The 16736-nt window shown below is 44.1% G+C and overlaps 1 protein-coding gene across 1 annotated transcript in view; it reads right to left on the bottom strand.

Annotated features, from left to right (window-relative positions):
- LOC138962469 (zinc finger protein aebp2-like) overlaps nt 1-16736 on the bottom strand; it is a 74694-nt gene that overhangs the window by 11450 nt on the left and 46508 nt on the right. The window contains exons 2-4 of the mRNA XM_070334296.1: nt 10057-11321; nt 1485-1609; nt 477-547 (exon numbers count right to left, since the gene is read on the bottom strand). Coding sequence (XP_070190397.1) covers nt 477-547; nt 1485-1609; nt 10057-11321 — 1461 coding nt within the window. The remainder of the gene's footprint in view (nt 1-476; nt 548-1484; nt 1610-10056; nt 11322-16736) is intronic.

The raw sequence follows: 16736 nt of genomic DNA, 5'->3' as shown, positions 1-16736 counted from the left end.
AAATACACATGTCTGTGTGTACTGTAGAGGGTGAGGAGGATGTGCGAATACATCTGTGAGCCAGAGTCGCTATTTTTGTGTGTGCGCATGTCATCAATGACCAGTCCCAACATTGTTCCAGAAATAAATCAGATTCAAACAAATCTGTTTACTGGTACACCATCATCCAGTACTCAGATAGAATGGTGTTTCTCAGATTTTGTGGAGAATGAAATCTCTGTGCAGAGTTAATGCATGCACATCCATGTTCCATGCCCCCCCCCCCCCCCCCCCCCCATGCACACACTCATTCTTTTGGAAACATTGTGACACACACACACAAATACGTCTACAGGGCCATCAAAAAAAGACGGGAAAAAGAAGTCTAGCAGATACAGGGCGAGGTCTTCATAATCCCACGAGGTCTTCATAATCCCATGAACTCCCACAGATTTCCCTTGAGAAGAGAAACAAATTGTCACCAAAGACAGACTTACACATCGCCTGGAGTCCAGTGGAGAAGTACACTCTCCTTGCTGCTGTGTTCGTCTGTTCTGCGAGCTTTCACCTGCAAATCACATCAAACGTCTCACTGATTGTGCACAGCATTAGAGAGAGAGAGAGAGAGAGAGAGAGAGAGAGAGAGAGAGAGAGAGAGAGAGAGAGAGAGAGAGAGAGACAGACAGACAGACAGACAGACAGAGACAAAGAGACAGAGATACAGATATAGACAGAGATACATACAGAGTTGAGGGAAAATGTCAGATAAATGAATACTAGGTACAAGGAGGAGGAAAGTTAAAAACAGGGAGGAAAAAAAAAGGCATTGCCCATTAAGATATCAAAAATAATGTTATGTAAAAATTAAAATTAAAAAAAAATACACACACACAAGATTACTGTTTATAGAAACTGCCCTACCAGAAACAGTTAAACAAAATATTTTGTTATGCCCGTATATTGAGCATTACAATATCTCCCTCTTTTCCTTTCTCTAACACACACACACACACACACACACACACACACACACACACACACACACACACACATGCATACACACACACACCCACACACTCAATTGCATACACACACAAAAAATAAATAAAAAAATAAACAAACAAGAAATTCCTATGAGGTAGGAAAAACACCCCCGTCAAAGGGAAATAACCTTCTCAGTTGGTGGCAGTGACTGAGTGAGAATGGTTATTTCCCTTTGACCATGAAGATGTCCCTGTATAAGTCCTTGTATAATTTTAATCCACCAATAACTCCCTAACCGTGTGTTTGACTGGTCCCAATTTTTGTAAGGACCGTCTCAGGAATGTATAGAACCTGTTCACCAAGTTTGGTGACGATCGGTCCGTTCATTCTTGAGATCTATATGCGAACACAAACACACAAACACCCAAACAAACACCCAAACAAACACATCGAGCGAAACCTATACACACCCCTATACCGGGGGTGTAAAAACATTTGAGTGTAATGTGTAGAGAACGTACAGCTCCCTGGAATGTGATGTGATGCGAGCTGCTGTTGAGGTCAAGCTGGGTCTTCTCTGTCAGTTCCCACAGCTGCTGACGCAACTGATCCATGATCCCGCTGTCAAAGAAGTCTCCGTTACGCACTGCAACATCATAAACACACACCAAGTCAGCTCAGGGCTTTCAAATCTCCACTGCAACATAAACACACACCAAGTCAGCTCAGGGCTTTCAAATCTCCACCAGCATGTAAACTCCTGTCAACCGCTAATATTACAAATAAACCTAACCTGCACAGCTCAAGAGAAATAATAATAAAACGTTCTTCTATAGTGCTTGTTTACATCTGAAAGCAGTCTCAGGGCACTGTGTAGACAAGAGTTTTTTTTGTGTTATATATGAGGACCAAAAAGTGTATGTCAGTCTTGTACATGCCAGATTTCAAGAAAGTATCTTAACAGACATGAAAGCTACAGACCAAACTGTATGAAGAAACATCCACTTGGAGAGAATGCTTTCCCCTCCATTTGGGCAAATATTCTATCAACTCTCCTTATGCTTTTACAATGGAAACCCCCTTTTAAGACCCCCCCCCTCCCCCCTCCCCCATGTAAGACTCCCTCTCATAACCTGTGTAAATGTATCCCCATTTTCAGACTCCCTCTCATAACCTGTGTAAATGTATCCCCATTTTCAGACTCCCTCTCATAACCTGTGTAAATGTATCCCTATTTTCAGACTCCCTCTCATAACCTGTGTAAATGTATCCCCATTCTCAGACTCCCTCTCATAACCTGTGTAAATGTATCCCTATTTTCAGACTCCCCTCATAACCTGTGTAAATGTATCCCCATTTCCAGACTCCCTCTCATTACCTGTGTAAATGTATTCCTATTTTCAGACTCCCTCTCATAACCTGTGTAAATGTATCCCCATTTTCAGACTCCCTCTCATAACCTGTGTAAATGTATCCATATTTTCAGACTCCCTCTCATAACCTGTGTAAATGTATCCCTATTTTCAGACTCCCTCTCATAACCTGTGTAAATGTATCCCTATTTTCAGACTCCCTCTCATAACCTGTGTAAATGTATCCCCATTTTCAGACTCCCTCTCATAACCTGTGTAAATGTATCCCTATTTTCAGACTCCCTCTCATAACCTGTGTAAATGTATCCCCATTTTCAGACTCCCTCTCATAACCTGTGTAAATGTATCCCCATTTTCAGACTCCCTCTCATAACCTGTGTAAATGTATCCCTATTTTCAGACTCCCTCTCATAACCTGTGTAAATGTATCCCTATTTTCAGACTCCCTCTCATAACCTGTGTAAATGTATCCCTATTTTCAGACTCCCTCTCATAACCTGTGTAAATGTATCCCCATTTTCAGACTCCCTCTCATAACCTGTGTAAATGTATCCCCATTTTCAGACTCCCTCTCATAACCTGTGTAAATGTATCCCCATTTTCAGACTCCCTCTCATAACCTGTGTAAATGTATCCCCATTTTCAGACTCCCTCTCATAACCTGTGTAAATGTATCCCCATTTTCAGACTCCCTCTCATAACCTGTGTAAATGTATCCCTATTTTCAGACTCCCTCTCATAACCTGTGTAAATGTATCCCCATTTTCAGACTCCCTCTCATAACCTGTGTAAATGTATCCCCATTTTCAGACTCCTTCTCATAACCTGTGTAAATGTATCCCCATTTTCAGACTCCCTCTCATAACCTGTGTAAATGTATCCCCATTTTCAGACTCCCTCTCATAACCTGTGTAAATGTATCCCCATTTTCAGACTCCCTCTCATAACCTGTGTAAATGTATCCCCATTTTCAGACTCCCTCTCATAACCTGTGTAAATGTATCCATATTTTCAGACTCCCTCTCATAACCTGTGTAAATGTATCCCCATTTTCAGACTCCCTCTCATAACCTGTGTAAATGTATCCCCATTTTCAGACTCCCTCTCATAACCTGTGTAAATGTATCCCCATTTTCAGACTCCCTCCTTTTTAAAGACCTGATTTTCTCAGATTTGTGAAGGTCTGAAAAGGGTTAGTAACAAAGACTTAAACATTTAGAAGCAAAAGTAACATTTTGTATGCAAAATAGAAATACATGTAATAGGATTCTCAAATAAACTTGTACATGTACAACAAATGCAAAACAAAACAAAACAAACAACAACAAATTGTAGGTTAAAACTCAAGTAATAGTAACCCCTTAATTCATGCTACTGATAACTTTCTTTGTTTAACATTAAATACTGCCCTAAAAAAACAAGTCACGTGAAGCGATATAAAATTATTTACTGAATCTGTTGGCCTGAAACTAAAAGATCAACACTATAAAAAAAACATAGCCAAAACTTGACTAAATGTAAAATGGGAATGGTCTATAAATCTGATCAATCAAACAAGCAAAACATGACAAAGAAAACAAATACACTTGAAACAAAGACATATATTTCTTCTTGCAATCTTTTATCTTGTCAAAAAAACTTCCCTTAATTCATGTCTTTTTACATTTAGTCAAGTTTTGACTAAATGTTTTAACGTAGAGGGGGGAATCGAGACGAGGGTCGTGGTGTATGTGTGTGTGTGTGTGTGTGTGTGTGTGTGTGTGTGTGTGTGTGTGTGTGTGTGTGTGTGTGTGTGTGTGTGTGTGTGTGTGTGTCTGTCTGTCTGTCTGTCTGTGTGTGTGTGTAGAGCGATTCAGACTAAACTACTGGACCGATCTTTATGAAATTTGACATGAAATTTCCTGGGTATGATATCCTCAGACGTTTTTTTCATTTTTTTGATAAATGTCTTTGATGACGTCATATCCGGCTTTTCGTGAAAGTTGAGGCGGCACTGTCACGCTCTCATTTTTCAAGCAACTTGATTGAAATTTTGGTCAAGTAATCTCCGACGAAGCGCGGACTTCGGTATTGCATTTCAGCTTGGTGGCTTAAAAATTAATTAATGACTTTGGTCATTAAAAATCTGAAAATTGTAAAAAAAAAATTTTTTTTATAAAACGATCCAAATTTACGTTCATCTTATTTTCCATCATTTTCTGATTCCAAAAACATATAAATATGTTATATTTGGATTAAAAACAAGCTCTGAAAATTAAAAATATAAAAATTATGATCAAAATTAAATTTTTGAAATCAATTTAAAAACACTTTCATCTTATTCCTTGTCGGTTCCTGATTCCAAAAACATATAGATATGATATGTTTGGATTAAAAACACGCTCAGAAAGTTAAAACGAAGAGAGGTACAGAAAAGCGTGCTATCCTTCTCAGCGCAACTACTACCCCGCTCTTCTTGTCAATTTCACTGCCTTTGCCATGAGCGGTGGACTGACGATGCTACGAGTATTGCTGCGTTGCATTGCGTTCAGTTTCATTCTGTGAGTTCGACAGCTACTTGACTAAATGTTGTATTTTCGCCTTACGCGACTTGTTGTTTACTTTTTTCCAACTGGCGGAAACAACAAAAGAGGAATGACACCGAGACATTTTCTTCTGGGGCCAGGGAAAGGCTGACCACATGAGAGGAGCAACCTACTTTCTGTGCATAACTATCCACGCTGACATTTTACTCCTCTTACAACATCCCTTTGTTTATATTCTGTCTTCTTTTCATTGTTCACCTCCCCTCCTTCCACCCTGCCCCATCCCCTTTCAACTTGAGAGATGATGAAGCCACGTCGCTCTTCTCTTCTTACTCAAAGGTTTCACTTTTTCTTTTTTTTGTGCGTTCACTAAGGGTAATGGAAAGAAGCCTTCGCTGACATTTGAAATCTATGACGCACTCCCTCCTTGATTTATGCAACCTACAACTTCATTGCCGAGGGAAAAACGTTGACACACTAACCCACAAAACAATAACAGTAAACTGATGTCTAGAAAGAGATTTATGTGATGATCTCTCCCTAAACTTGAAAATCAACCGACCTGTTGCTGTTATTTTTCAAAATGCTAACACATGAGTTATAAAATTTCAGCTTTCATCTACAATTACAAAGAAGGTTCAAAGATATTGTTCATAGTTCATACAGGACACAGAAATGAATGGAAAGCTATTATAATCAAATAAATGAACCAACAAAGAGTGGGGAGACCTGACTTGATTTGCAGCTAACCTACACCCTCTCCGTTCGAAGCCCCCCACCTTTCCCAGAATAGAGTTATGTACGGGGCGGGGATATAGCTCAGTTGGTAGCGCGCTGGATTTGTATTCAGTTGGCCGCTGTCAGCGTGAGTTCGATCCCAGGTTCGGCGGAAATTTATTTCACAGAGTCAACTTTGTGTGCAGACTCTCTTCGGTGTCCGAACCTCCCCCCATGTACACTACATTGGGTGTGCACGTTAAAGATCCCACGATTGACAAAAGGGTCTTTCCTGGCAAAATTGCTTAGGCACAGTTAATAATTGTCTACCCATACCCGTGTCACTTGGAATAATAGGCCGTGAAAGGTAAATATGCGCCGAAATGGCTGCAATCTACTGGCCGTATAAAATTTCATCTCACACGGCATCACTGCAGAGCGCCTAGAACTGTACCCACGGAATATGCGCGATATAAGACTCATTGATTGATTGATTAAATTACTGTATTTTCACTTTCATAATGATGCCCCTCAGCATTCACAGAAAATAATAAATTGTAATTACACTCGTAACGAACCAGTCTTTCCTCATATGTCACAATTTTGAACTGACTTCAAAACATAACCAAACTGTGCAAGAGAGCCAGCAAATGAATAAACAATCTGTTGAAAGGAAATCTCAAAGAGTAATAAAAATGGCAACAAAAATGAAATTTTCATTAAATGCAGTCACCCACACACTTGCATTTGATTTCAACATATGTGCCTGACATTTTGCTTTGCCTGCAAGTCTCTTGGCAATCTCTGCTATTCATGAATGAACTGTCTGCATCCTCCACACTACAAATAGACACAATGGAGACTGGTGAGTATTGCCTGTGGAAATATAGTGCTTTGTTTGCCCCAGTGACACTCTCATGTTTCCACCCACACTAACACATCAGCCTTACAACTTTTCCACAATACTTTACTACTACGGAAATATATTTTTGCTCTTTCCCTTCCCCTCTCTGATTGCAATTCACATTGCAAGCTGCCTCTGCACGGAATTTCACAATAACAGCTCACACATATATGATGACACTATTTCTCTCAGCAATGCAGACATTTTTTTTTAATTAATGAAAGAAACATAGAAGAGGAATTGGAGACAAATGTCAGTAAATCACATATTGTATGACAGTGACATGTTTCTTCCCTCAAATTCGTCTGCAAACTGTCTGCTTAGAACTGCGTGTCTAATGAACCTACATGTAGTACAATGAAATGTTTAAGCAGAACTTTGATTCAATTTACGACACAGTTTACAGTAAATACCAGCTGGAAATAAGAAAAAATTGCCTGAAGTAAAGACTAATTAGCAATTTATTTTCTCAGAAAGTAAGCTTAACAAAGTAGATTGACAGAGGTCTGCTAAGTAAGTAAAGGTAACATTTTGTCCCAGCAGGCTATTTGCTATTTACTATAATCAATAGCTAAATACCACAATACGGAGGCAATAAAAAGGAACCTTAAATGAGTTCCTGTGATGAATGCAAAGGTCACATTCAATTCATATACACATTTGTAACAGCAAATTATATTTGGAATTGCAACATGTCCTAACACAAGCATGTCACTTAGATCCATAAATCATTATGATGTATGTGTCATTATGATGTATGTGTCATTATGATGTATGTGTCATTATGTGCAAAGCTGAAGGTGTGACACAATGCCCTCAGGCATGCTTGTCACCCGACACAAATGATGATTATGCAAGGTGTAGGTGTACGGATAGACACGTTTTGCACGGTCACACTAACCAGCTTTCACAAGCCATACCACGACTCAGCCAAAACAAGTTTGTTGTGCGACCTTGACACACACACACACAGCCTGGGGGCGAGCGTATATATTTGTAGCCACACAAGTTGTCCTCCCTCAACCCTCCCTGTGTTTCTACCTGACAGAACCCTCCCATTAGACCAGACATGCGGGACTGGGGACCGTGAAGGTGCACCATCCATGAAAATCAGTTACAACTTACAGTAGACTCTCCGCTGCCCGCCCCCCCCCCCCCCCCTCTCCTTTTCAGACCTAAACAAAATCTGAGAAATTAAGGTCTTAAAAAGGCAAGACTTAAAAAGGAAAATTTACAGAGGCTATGACAAAAAAATCTGAACAAATGTCTTAGAAAGACTGAGAGGGAGTCTTAAATGGGAGTGGGAGTGGGAGCGGGGGGGGGGGGGTGGTGGTCTTAAAAGGGGGGTTCCACTGTACTGCTGCCTCACCAGTGGGCTGTGCTTTCTGCTTACCAAACGCGCACAGTTAAGACACACCCGCCCCCCCCCCCCCCCCCCCCCGCGTCCTATTGTGGAAATGTATGTATACTGAAACAGCTACAATGTGCCTTGTTCTTAGTTTTGAAGAAAAGGGAAAGAAGAACTGTGAAGAAAGTAGCAGCTTTGAGAAAAGTGAAAACAAGAACGATCAAAGATTGTTGGTTTTTCCAATAAACAGATAAAAAATGGCACTGACTTGAATCAGAAAAGAAGAGAGAGGGAGAGAGAAAGAGAGAGAGAGAAAGAGAGAGAGAAAGAGAGAAAGAGAGAGAGAGAAAGAGAGAGAAAGAGAGAGAGAGAAAGAGAGAGAGAGAGAGAGAGAGAGAGAAAGAGAGAGAGAGAGAGAGAGAGAGAGAGAGAGAGAGAGAGAAAGAGAGACAGAGACAGAGAGACAGACAGAGAGAAGAGAGGACACTTTCTTGGAAGACTTTTTAACTGGTAGCACAGAGTAAGCAACCAACTATAAATCGCGTCTACATCACATGTATTATTAAGAAACGAGACCCCCCTTCTAAAAACAAAACCCGCAAAAACCCACACAATAGTAACAACTGCATGTCCACAGTGACAGACTGAGCGCATAAAAAGAGGAGTTGGAAAGACGCCTGGGAGGCTGGCATCCGCAGCAGGAGGGATGAGGATAATTAGGCCGCGCGTCTGTCACAGCCACAAAGGCTAAGCACCGGAGGAGGGGACAGTGTCGAGGTCGTGTAAGGCAATAGCCCATTATTTTACCTGCCCCCCCCCCCCCCACCCCCCTCCGTGCCTTGCCTGGCTGCAGACACCTGCCCCATTACGGTTACCCACCATGCCTGAGAAGGGAATGTTTTTTCTTGGTTCAGTACGTAAGGTATGTTCAGTTCTACGTGTATCGGTTGTCATTCCGAGTCAGTCATGTGAAGTCCTTTACGTGCGCAGTACACAGATGTTTGTTCATCTCTCTCATGGTGCAACCATGTTTACATGTTGAGACATGCATCCATTAAGTGTGGTCCCTCTCTGAGCGACGGATGAATATAACCATAGCTTAGTGTATTATCTGTATCATAATTGTCTGTCTGTCTGTCTGTCCACTTAAAAGACCGCTGGGTCCAACAACAGTGACTGGAACCTTTTGTTTTGTCATACATTAAATTTGTCATAAATCAAACGTTCCAATAACCAACCAATCTTGTTTTTTTATTCTGACTTTTGGAACGTTAGCAGTCGATCAGTTTTTTTGGATTTTATACATGTACGGCACACCATAGGTATACACTGAAGTATTCTAGAGAACAACAATTCATGCATACAAACACTGCGGGGCAGGTGTGCTGCAAACATTACATACAAACGTTCGCTCGCAGTTCAATATTTAAAAAAACAAAAACTCGTGTAAATCTGGTACGACACAGCAAGCCATGTAGTATTCTCTATATGTCTACTTTGAGACCGAGTCAGAAGGGATTTAGCGAACACCTATTGTGCAGCGTGATGTGTTTGTTCTCAAATGACCTGAGGCTAAACTTGCAAAAAGCAGGTGGTGGCATAACACAGCCCGCTACCTTCTCCAAACAAACTGTGTTAATTGCCTGTCGTCTGCTGGCTAAATTGCATCCCTTCAACAAGCTCACCTTGGTCTGACCTTCAGACCATTCTTCTCTCTTGGTCTCTCACCATCTTGAGTTTGAAAAAATATGACCTGACTGAGCTTAGTTCCTTTTCTGTTCATCTCAATATTATGTGTTTGTCCCTTGCTCAGACTGCTAGGTCAACGTACCAGTGACTATGTTGTTTTGTCTTTGATTAAATGTTCCAATACGTAACCAATGTTGGTTTTCAATGTTTGACTCTTGCTATCTTCCTTCCCAACTGCCCCTCCTCCCCCAAATGCTATGTAATTGAAAAGCCGAAGGGCATGCTCCAAAGGCAGACACTCAACGGACCTCTTGCTGCTTCAAATAGTGTGTTCCGCCCCAACTGCATTGGTTCACATGCTTGGCTCCACTGAGGCTGCACTGTCTACCGTGTGTGTACAGTGTGTGTGTGTGTGTGTGTGTGTGTGTGTGTGTACCTGTGTGTGTGCCTGTGTGTATGCCTGTGTGTGTATGCGTGGGTGTTTGCACCTGCGTGTCAATCATTTTGTACATGGGAGGGGATGAAGAGGGCACTCACCACACTGCGGTCGTCGTCTCTTCAGCTTGTTCTTCTTGCGGATGATGCGCGTGGAGGAGTCCTCGCCCCGGGCCGCCCGCCCCCCACGGCCGTGCCCGTTGGAGCTGCCCTCCGAGGCAAAGTGGGCATTGACGTGCTTCTGTAGGGCCGTCTGGGATGGGAAGCGGGCCCCGCAGTTGGGCAGGATGCACTTGTAGGGCTTGTGGCCCCCGTGCGTCACCACGTGGCGCTCCAGCCACGACATGGAGCACGACGCCTTGCCCGCCACCTTGCAGCTCTCCCACTCACACACAAACTTCTCCCCGTCCTTCTGGCTGTCCACGTGCTGCACGCGCAGGTGCTCCAAGAGGTCCGCGGGGTTGACCACGCACCCGCACGCCTTCCACTGGCAATGCACGTCAACCTCCTCCGCCGGAGTGGCCGGGACCGACGACGAGGACGTGGGTGCGGAAGGGGCGTGGTGGGGGTGTCGGGAGTAGGGGGAGGGGCGGGACAAGTTGGAACAGGACGCGCTCCTGTTCATGCTGCTGTTGATGCTGCCCTTCTTACTGTTGTTGTTGTTGCTGCTGCTGCCCTTGAGCGAATGAGCTTGTAGCGGTTGTAGAGGTGGTGGTGGTGGTGGTGGTGGTAGAGGTGGTGATCGGCTGCTCTGACTGTCCCCGAACAGCGAGGCTAGAGAGCCGGTCTGGGAGGATATGGACGACAATGGTGACGACGACGATGATGGTGATGAGGGTGAAGCAAACAGTCCGTTATTATTAACATTACTGATATTATTTTTGTTATTATTATTATTGCTGCCGATGCCCTCGCCGTGGCCCAGGCCTTGCATGGAAGCCCCCGGGGAGGCTGGAATCTTGGGGAATGGCAGTGGTGAGCAGGGGAGAGAGGAGATGGGGGTGTCGGGTATACCCCTGCCATCCACTGTCCCGTTGCTGTCCCTCCTCTCCCGCTTGACGGAGCCGTCGCTGCTGTCCTCGTCGGGTGCCACGTCCAGCCAGTCTCCGTCCGTCTCCGGCAGCAGGTGAGGGGGGGACAGGGATCCACACACCTCTTGGGTGGTGGAGGAGGGGCAGGGGGAGGAGGAGGGGCAAGGAGAGGAGGAGGGGCAAGGAGAGGAGGAGGGGGAGGTGGAACTGGAGTCCAGCCCGCAGCGCAACCCCATCTTGGCCCCACCCTCACAGCCCAGTTCCAGCTTACAGGGGCTCCCGGGCTCGCCACAGTCGCCCGCCCCTAGCAGCCGCCCCCCATCCTGGCTACAACACCTGCAACAAAAAAGACACCAGTAGTTAAAGCCACCGTCATTGCACCAACAACACACACACACACATGTCCTGTGACCTGATCTGCACACATAAACACATCCATATTCGTGTTCACTGTTGTATGCATGATTAGATATAATCCAAAACAAACATGTTCCATGAGATTTATCCTGGAGATGAAAGGGGAAAAAAAGACAGGCGAAGCTGCCTCTTAACTCCTTCTTTCATCAACTTCATATCGGTGTGTGCGTACATGCCTGTGTGTAGCGGACAGTCAAAAGAGACCATACACATTACAAGGGTGTCTAAGGGAGTTCCTATTATATACATGTACTGTGTACCGGTGTACACAAAGGAAGAAGAGCACAACTTGTTTAGACCGGTTATCAGTGGTCAAACAGGCAAAAACTACAGCGAAGTAGCGAGTTCTGAACAACCTCAACTACCCTAAGCCTGAAACCAACAACCGTTTCACAACTTTTTGTCCGAACATGTACTTTCACAAAGTCCTGAGATATACATCAACACACGGAGGCTGGTACAGACACAGGAGATGCCATGTCCTACAGTCATTAAGGCTAAACAATTCAGAAGGGACACTTTTACAGTGTTCTCTGCACTTTAAGGCCTCCAACAATGTGATACCATTAAGTCTCCGAACACAACAGTAAACTTGCTGACTCTGCAAACACGAAAATCCAACAACACAAGGTCTGAAAATAGAGCAAATCTCATTACAAAACAATCTTGAAACAATGTCTTATGTATATATTGTAGGCATTTATATCAGCTGTGGCAAAACACTTGAGCTTACACCTTATACTCTCATTGTATTCGTGGAGATATCTTCTTCGAAATCATCTGATAATTGAACATAAATTCCATGTGCCAAACTTATTCTAGCAAATAAGTCCTCCTCAAACAGACATTAACAGGAATGGACAGAAACGCCTTTAAAAAGTGCAGACAAACACAATTTGTTGCAAAGGTCCATGAACATGTCTACGTCAGACAGAATGAGAAGACAGCGTGTCAATCAAGGCAAGGCGTATTTCCGAGACGTCGGTCGAAACAACAATGGCAGCGGCAATCAATTATTGACATGGCAGAGGCTGTGAGCTTTGCAGCATGCAGCCGACCTGATCGCAATCTATCCTTCGCTTGCATGACTGACCGACTGAGGCTGACGATGATGGTGCTAGGCCGGCCAAGCCACACTCGGGCAAATTGCGCCAAGACAGGCAGAAAATGTCACATAAAATGCATTTCTAAACGTTAATACTGGGAGCTTGGTGTCGAGCTGAAAATCACTTTGTCAACCGAGATTTGTGAGGTAAAGGTCTCACGTCTTTTAAAGACGTGTACGGCTGACACCAATAATATTAATATAAAAGAACATGTTAACGAATATTACCAGGCACGTAAGTGCCCAGATACGTAAACAAAATGATACTGCCATTGCCAAAAAAAAAATTGTTAAAAAAACAAAAAAAGCTGACGAACACGTGCCAAAAGTTCTGCCCGACACGTGAACAAGAAATGTCAGACACGTAAACAAAATGATTTGAGTCGAGCCACAATTGACCTCCATGGCAATGACGATGGAGAAAACCAACAACATGTTTACGAAGAGACCAGCAGACAAGGTCCGTTAAAAGCAAAAGGAAAGTGAAAAGAAAACGGACAGAATCGTTATCACTTGAACAATAACTGCGTCGTCTCTCCTATTAGGAACCCCATTACCAAGACCGTTAATCACCGTTAGCTCAGCCAGACGCCGCTACCCCTTGTGACGAAGATGCGGGTTTATTTTCTGTTTGTGTTTTTGTTTCATGGTTTGTTTGTTTTTGGCTCACGTAAGTGTAGCCTATGCGATGCTAACTTTTGTCTGTCTGTGCGTGTGTGTGTGTGATAGAAACTTTAACATTTGACTGAACACCGAAATACTAATTTTACCTGGTTATTTATCCAAGCAACAGCTTCAAAGTATTGAAGCAATGATCAACATTTCGTCGGCACGTATGTAGTTAAAGTGTGTATCCAAAGAAAACGGGTGGTGTGTTTTTTTTTTTTTTTTTTTTTTGGGGGGGGGGGGAGGTAAAAACAGGTGACTGGTTTGTGTCGTGTGTGGTATGTAGACCAGGTCAGGGGTCAAGGTTAAGTCAGATCGCGTGAAGGATTGTGGTATAGATACAGTTCTCACCCAGCTGCAGTTCGCCGATTCGGGGAAGACGATTTCACATTGTTCGGTTTCGTAGCCCCAGAAAAATAGATAAAGAAGATACCAAAGGAGATTTCCTACAGGTTGATCTGCACAGCGTGTTTCCAGTGTGTGCGCGAGGAAGCGCTGTCGGAAAGCGCAGTGTCGATCTGGCAGTCGTGTCCCCGTAAGTAGGCTACAGACAGACAGATCTAGATCTAGTGTCTCCCACTCTTGCACCGCGTCACCTATGCTTACTAGTCAGGTTTGGTAGGGATTTATAGGGGTTGTTTGGTTCAGATTCTTCCAAAAGCACCATATTTGGCCCAGAGGTCGCCCATGCCATACTGTTTCCATTTTTGCCGACTGCCAAGACGGGCGCCCCATGGGGCCGCCATATTGGCAAAATCCAATATGGCCGCCGTCCGGGTTACATATTGTTCACTGGTAAAAAAACTAAAAGGGCTAGAATCATGAATGATATCACATTTTAGGTTTTTTTGGGGTCGGGGAATTCGATTCAGATGTTATTTCAATGATCTGTGGTCAAAATTCAATATGGCCGCCATCCGGGTTACTTATCGATCACAGGTAAAAAAAACTAAAAGTGCTAGAATCATGAATTATACCACATTTTAGAAGTTTTCGGGGTCGGGGAATCCGATTCAGATGTTATTTCAATGATCTGAAGTCAAGTTTACCCCTCATCGACACTGTAAAAGTCATATTGGTGTCTCATCGTGATCCCAAAAATCCTGTTCCATCAGTTAGCTGTATGACGCACAAGTTTTATATCTCTCTATACCGCAGAAACAATCGTAAGTTTATGTGTAAAACTTTTCCTAAATATAAATGCTAATCAGTGCTAAGCCGTTACTGATTCTCTATCTCAAATCGGTGAAACTGGCCAAACCCTGCATGCAGCATATGTCATGGACAGATTGGAAAAGGCTTCAGTATCAGTAACTGATTCAATCAAGCGGAATAACATGCTAACCTTCGCCAACCGACCTGACCCCAATAAGAAAAAAGGTACAAAGGACAGCGGCGTCCAGAGGCAGAACATGATGTTAATCACACAACTTTTTCTCTCACTCCAGTCACGTCCCGATGCCGACATGACAGACTTCTTTCGGTTCGAAAATCAGAGAGAGCCACCGAGCCTGGCGGATCGAGGGTTGCTGCGATCAGGGACAAAATCAGACATTCTTAGGTGCCTCAATGCACCCACTGGCCGCGCAGATGCTGCCAAACAAGCCACAATCGTGGTGTTGGACATGGCAGCTGTTATCCACATGGTGCGACCCACAACAGCAAATACATTCAGCGAGTATGTGTCACTCCACATTGTACCATATCTGGAGGCCCAAATCACAAGCAGTGCCCAACGCATTGACGCCATATGGGATAATTACCCAGAGGAAAATAACCTCAAAGCGCTCACACAGCAACGACGTGGAAATGGCCCACGGACAAGAGTCGGTGATGGCAGTACTCCAATCCCGAAGCGTGACTGGAACAGCGGATTCCTGAAAAATGAGGAAAACAAAAAGGAGCTGTTCTCTTTCATCACCACACAGATCTCCAAGGCTGACATGGACGGAAAGCTGCTCCTGAGTACCCGCTTCGAGACCGTGCTCTCCAACAAGTATTGTGACCTCACAACACTTCAGCCGTGCAACCATTCCGAGGCGGACACCAGGATCCTCCTGCATCTGGCACATGCAGCAAAGCAGGGTCATACAACAGCCTTTGTTCGCACTGTGGACAGCGATGTCGTAGTTTTGACAATCCGGTTCTTCGAGTCCCTGGGCCTATCAGAGCTCTGGGTGGGCTTCGGTACTGGTAAAAACTACCGTGACATACCAGTCCATACAATCTACTCTGACCTTGGCCCGTCAAAATCCTTGGCACTACCCCTCTTTCACAGCTTAACGGGGTGCGACACGACTTCACAATTTCTTGGATGTGGCAAGAAGACAGCATGGGCAGCATGGACAAGCATACCGGATCTCACCGACACACTAGTGGCTCTCACGCATGACCCTGACCTCTTCAGTCTTGAGTCTGTGCATATGCAGCGCCTCGAACGCTTTGTCATAGTCATGTACAGCAAGGGGTGCAGTGCAGCTGATGTCAACACGGCCAGATATCAACTCTTCTCCACTGGATGCAAACTGCTGGAAAAGCTTCCACCTACCCAAGCCGCACTGTTCCAGCATGTAAAGCGAGCGCTACTACAGGCGAGTTTCTACTGGGGTCAGGCCACCTCAATCCAGCAGGAAATTCCTGACTTCAGTGAGTGGGGCTGGCACAAAGATGGCACCAATACCTGGCAACCACTATGGACCACTCTAAGCGACGCTTCATTGGCATGTGCCATTCTCTTGCAATGTGGCTGCCTCAAGGCATGCACGGGAAGGTGCAAATGCAACCGCGCCGGTGTCCGATGCACGGTCCTCTGCAAATGCGAAGGCGGGTGTGTTAATAACGGTGGTGATGACCAGTAGGACTTGTTACTGGAATCATAGAGTGCAAATGCAACAGCGTTAGTGTCCGATGCACGGTCCTCTGAAAATATGACGGTCCTCTAGCACTGCAAATGCAAAGGCGGGTGTGTTAATAACGGTGGTGATGACCAGTAGGACTTGCTGGAATCATAGAGTGCCAGCCAGAACATATGCATAGTAATAATAATCCTGTATTGAATGCACACAGCGGCAAAAAGTGTCTTGCCACTACAGATGTCTCCGAATTATTTGAATTAAAATTGTTCCTGAATAATCATTGATTTTTTGGTATAATTAGAGGTGTTTGGGATATTTTGGTTCAGATTCTTCCAATAGCACCTTTTTGTGACCTTGAAGGGTAAACTTGACTTCAGATCATTGAAATAACGTCTGAATCGGATTCCCCGACCCCGGAAACCTCTAAAATGTGGTATCAATCATGATTCTAGCACTTTTATTTTTTTTACCTGTGATCGATATCATACCCGGATGGCGGCCATATTGGATTTTGACCACAGATCATTGAAATAACATCTGAATCGGATTCCCTGACCCCAAAAAACCCTAAAATGTGATATCATTTATGATTCTAGCATTTTTAGTTTTTTTTACCTGTGATCAATATGTAACCCGGACGGCGGCCATATTGGATTTTGCCAATATGGCGTCCCCATGGGGCGCCCGTCTTGGCAGTCGGCAAAAATG

The sequence above is a fragment of the Littorina saxatilis genome, linkage group LG3, assembly GCF_037325665.1.
Source record: "Littorina saxatilis isolate snail1 linkage group LG3, US_GU_Lsax_2.0, whole genome shotgun sequence".
In the NCBI taxonomy this organism is placed as follows: Eukaryota; Metazoa; Mollusca; class Gastropoda; order Littorinimorpha; family Littorinidae; genus Littorina; species Littorina saxatilis.
The sequence above is the reverse complement of the archived record's forward strand: the minus strand, read 5'-3'. Positions and strand labels throughout refer to the sequence as shown.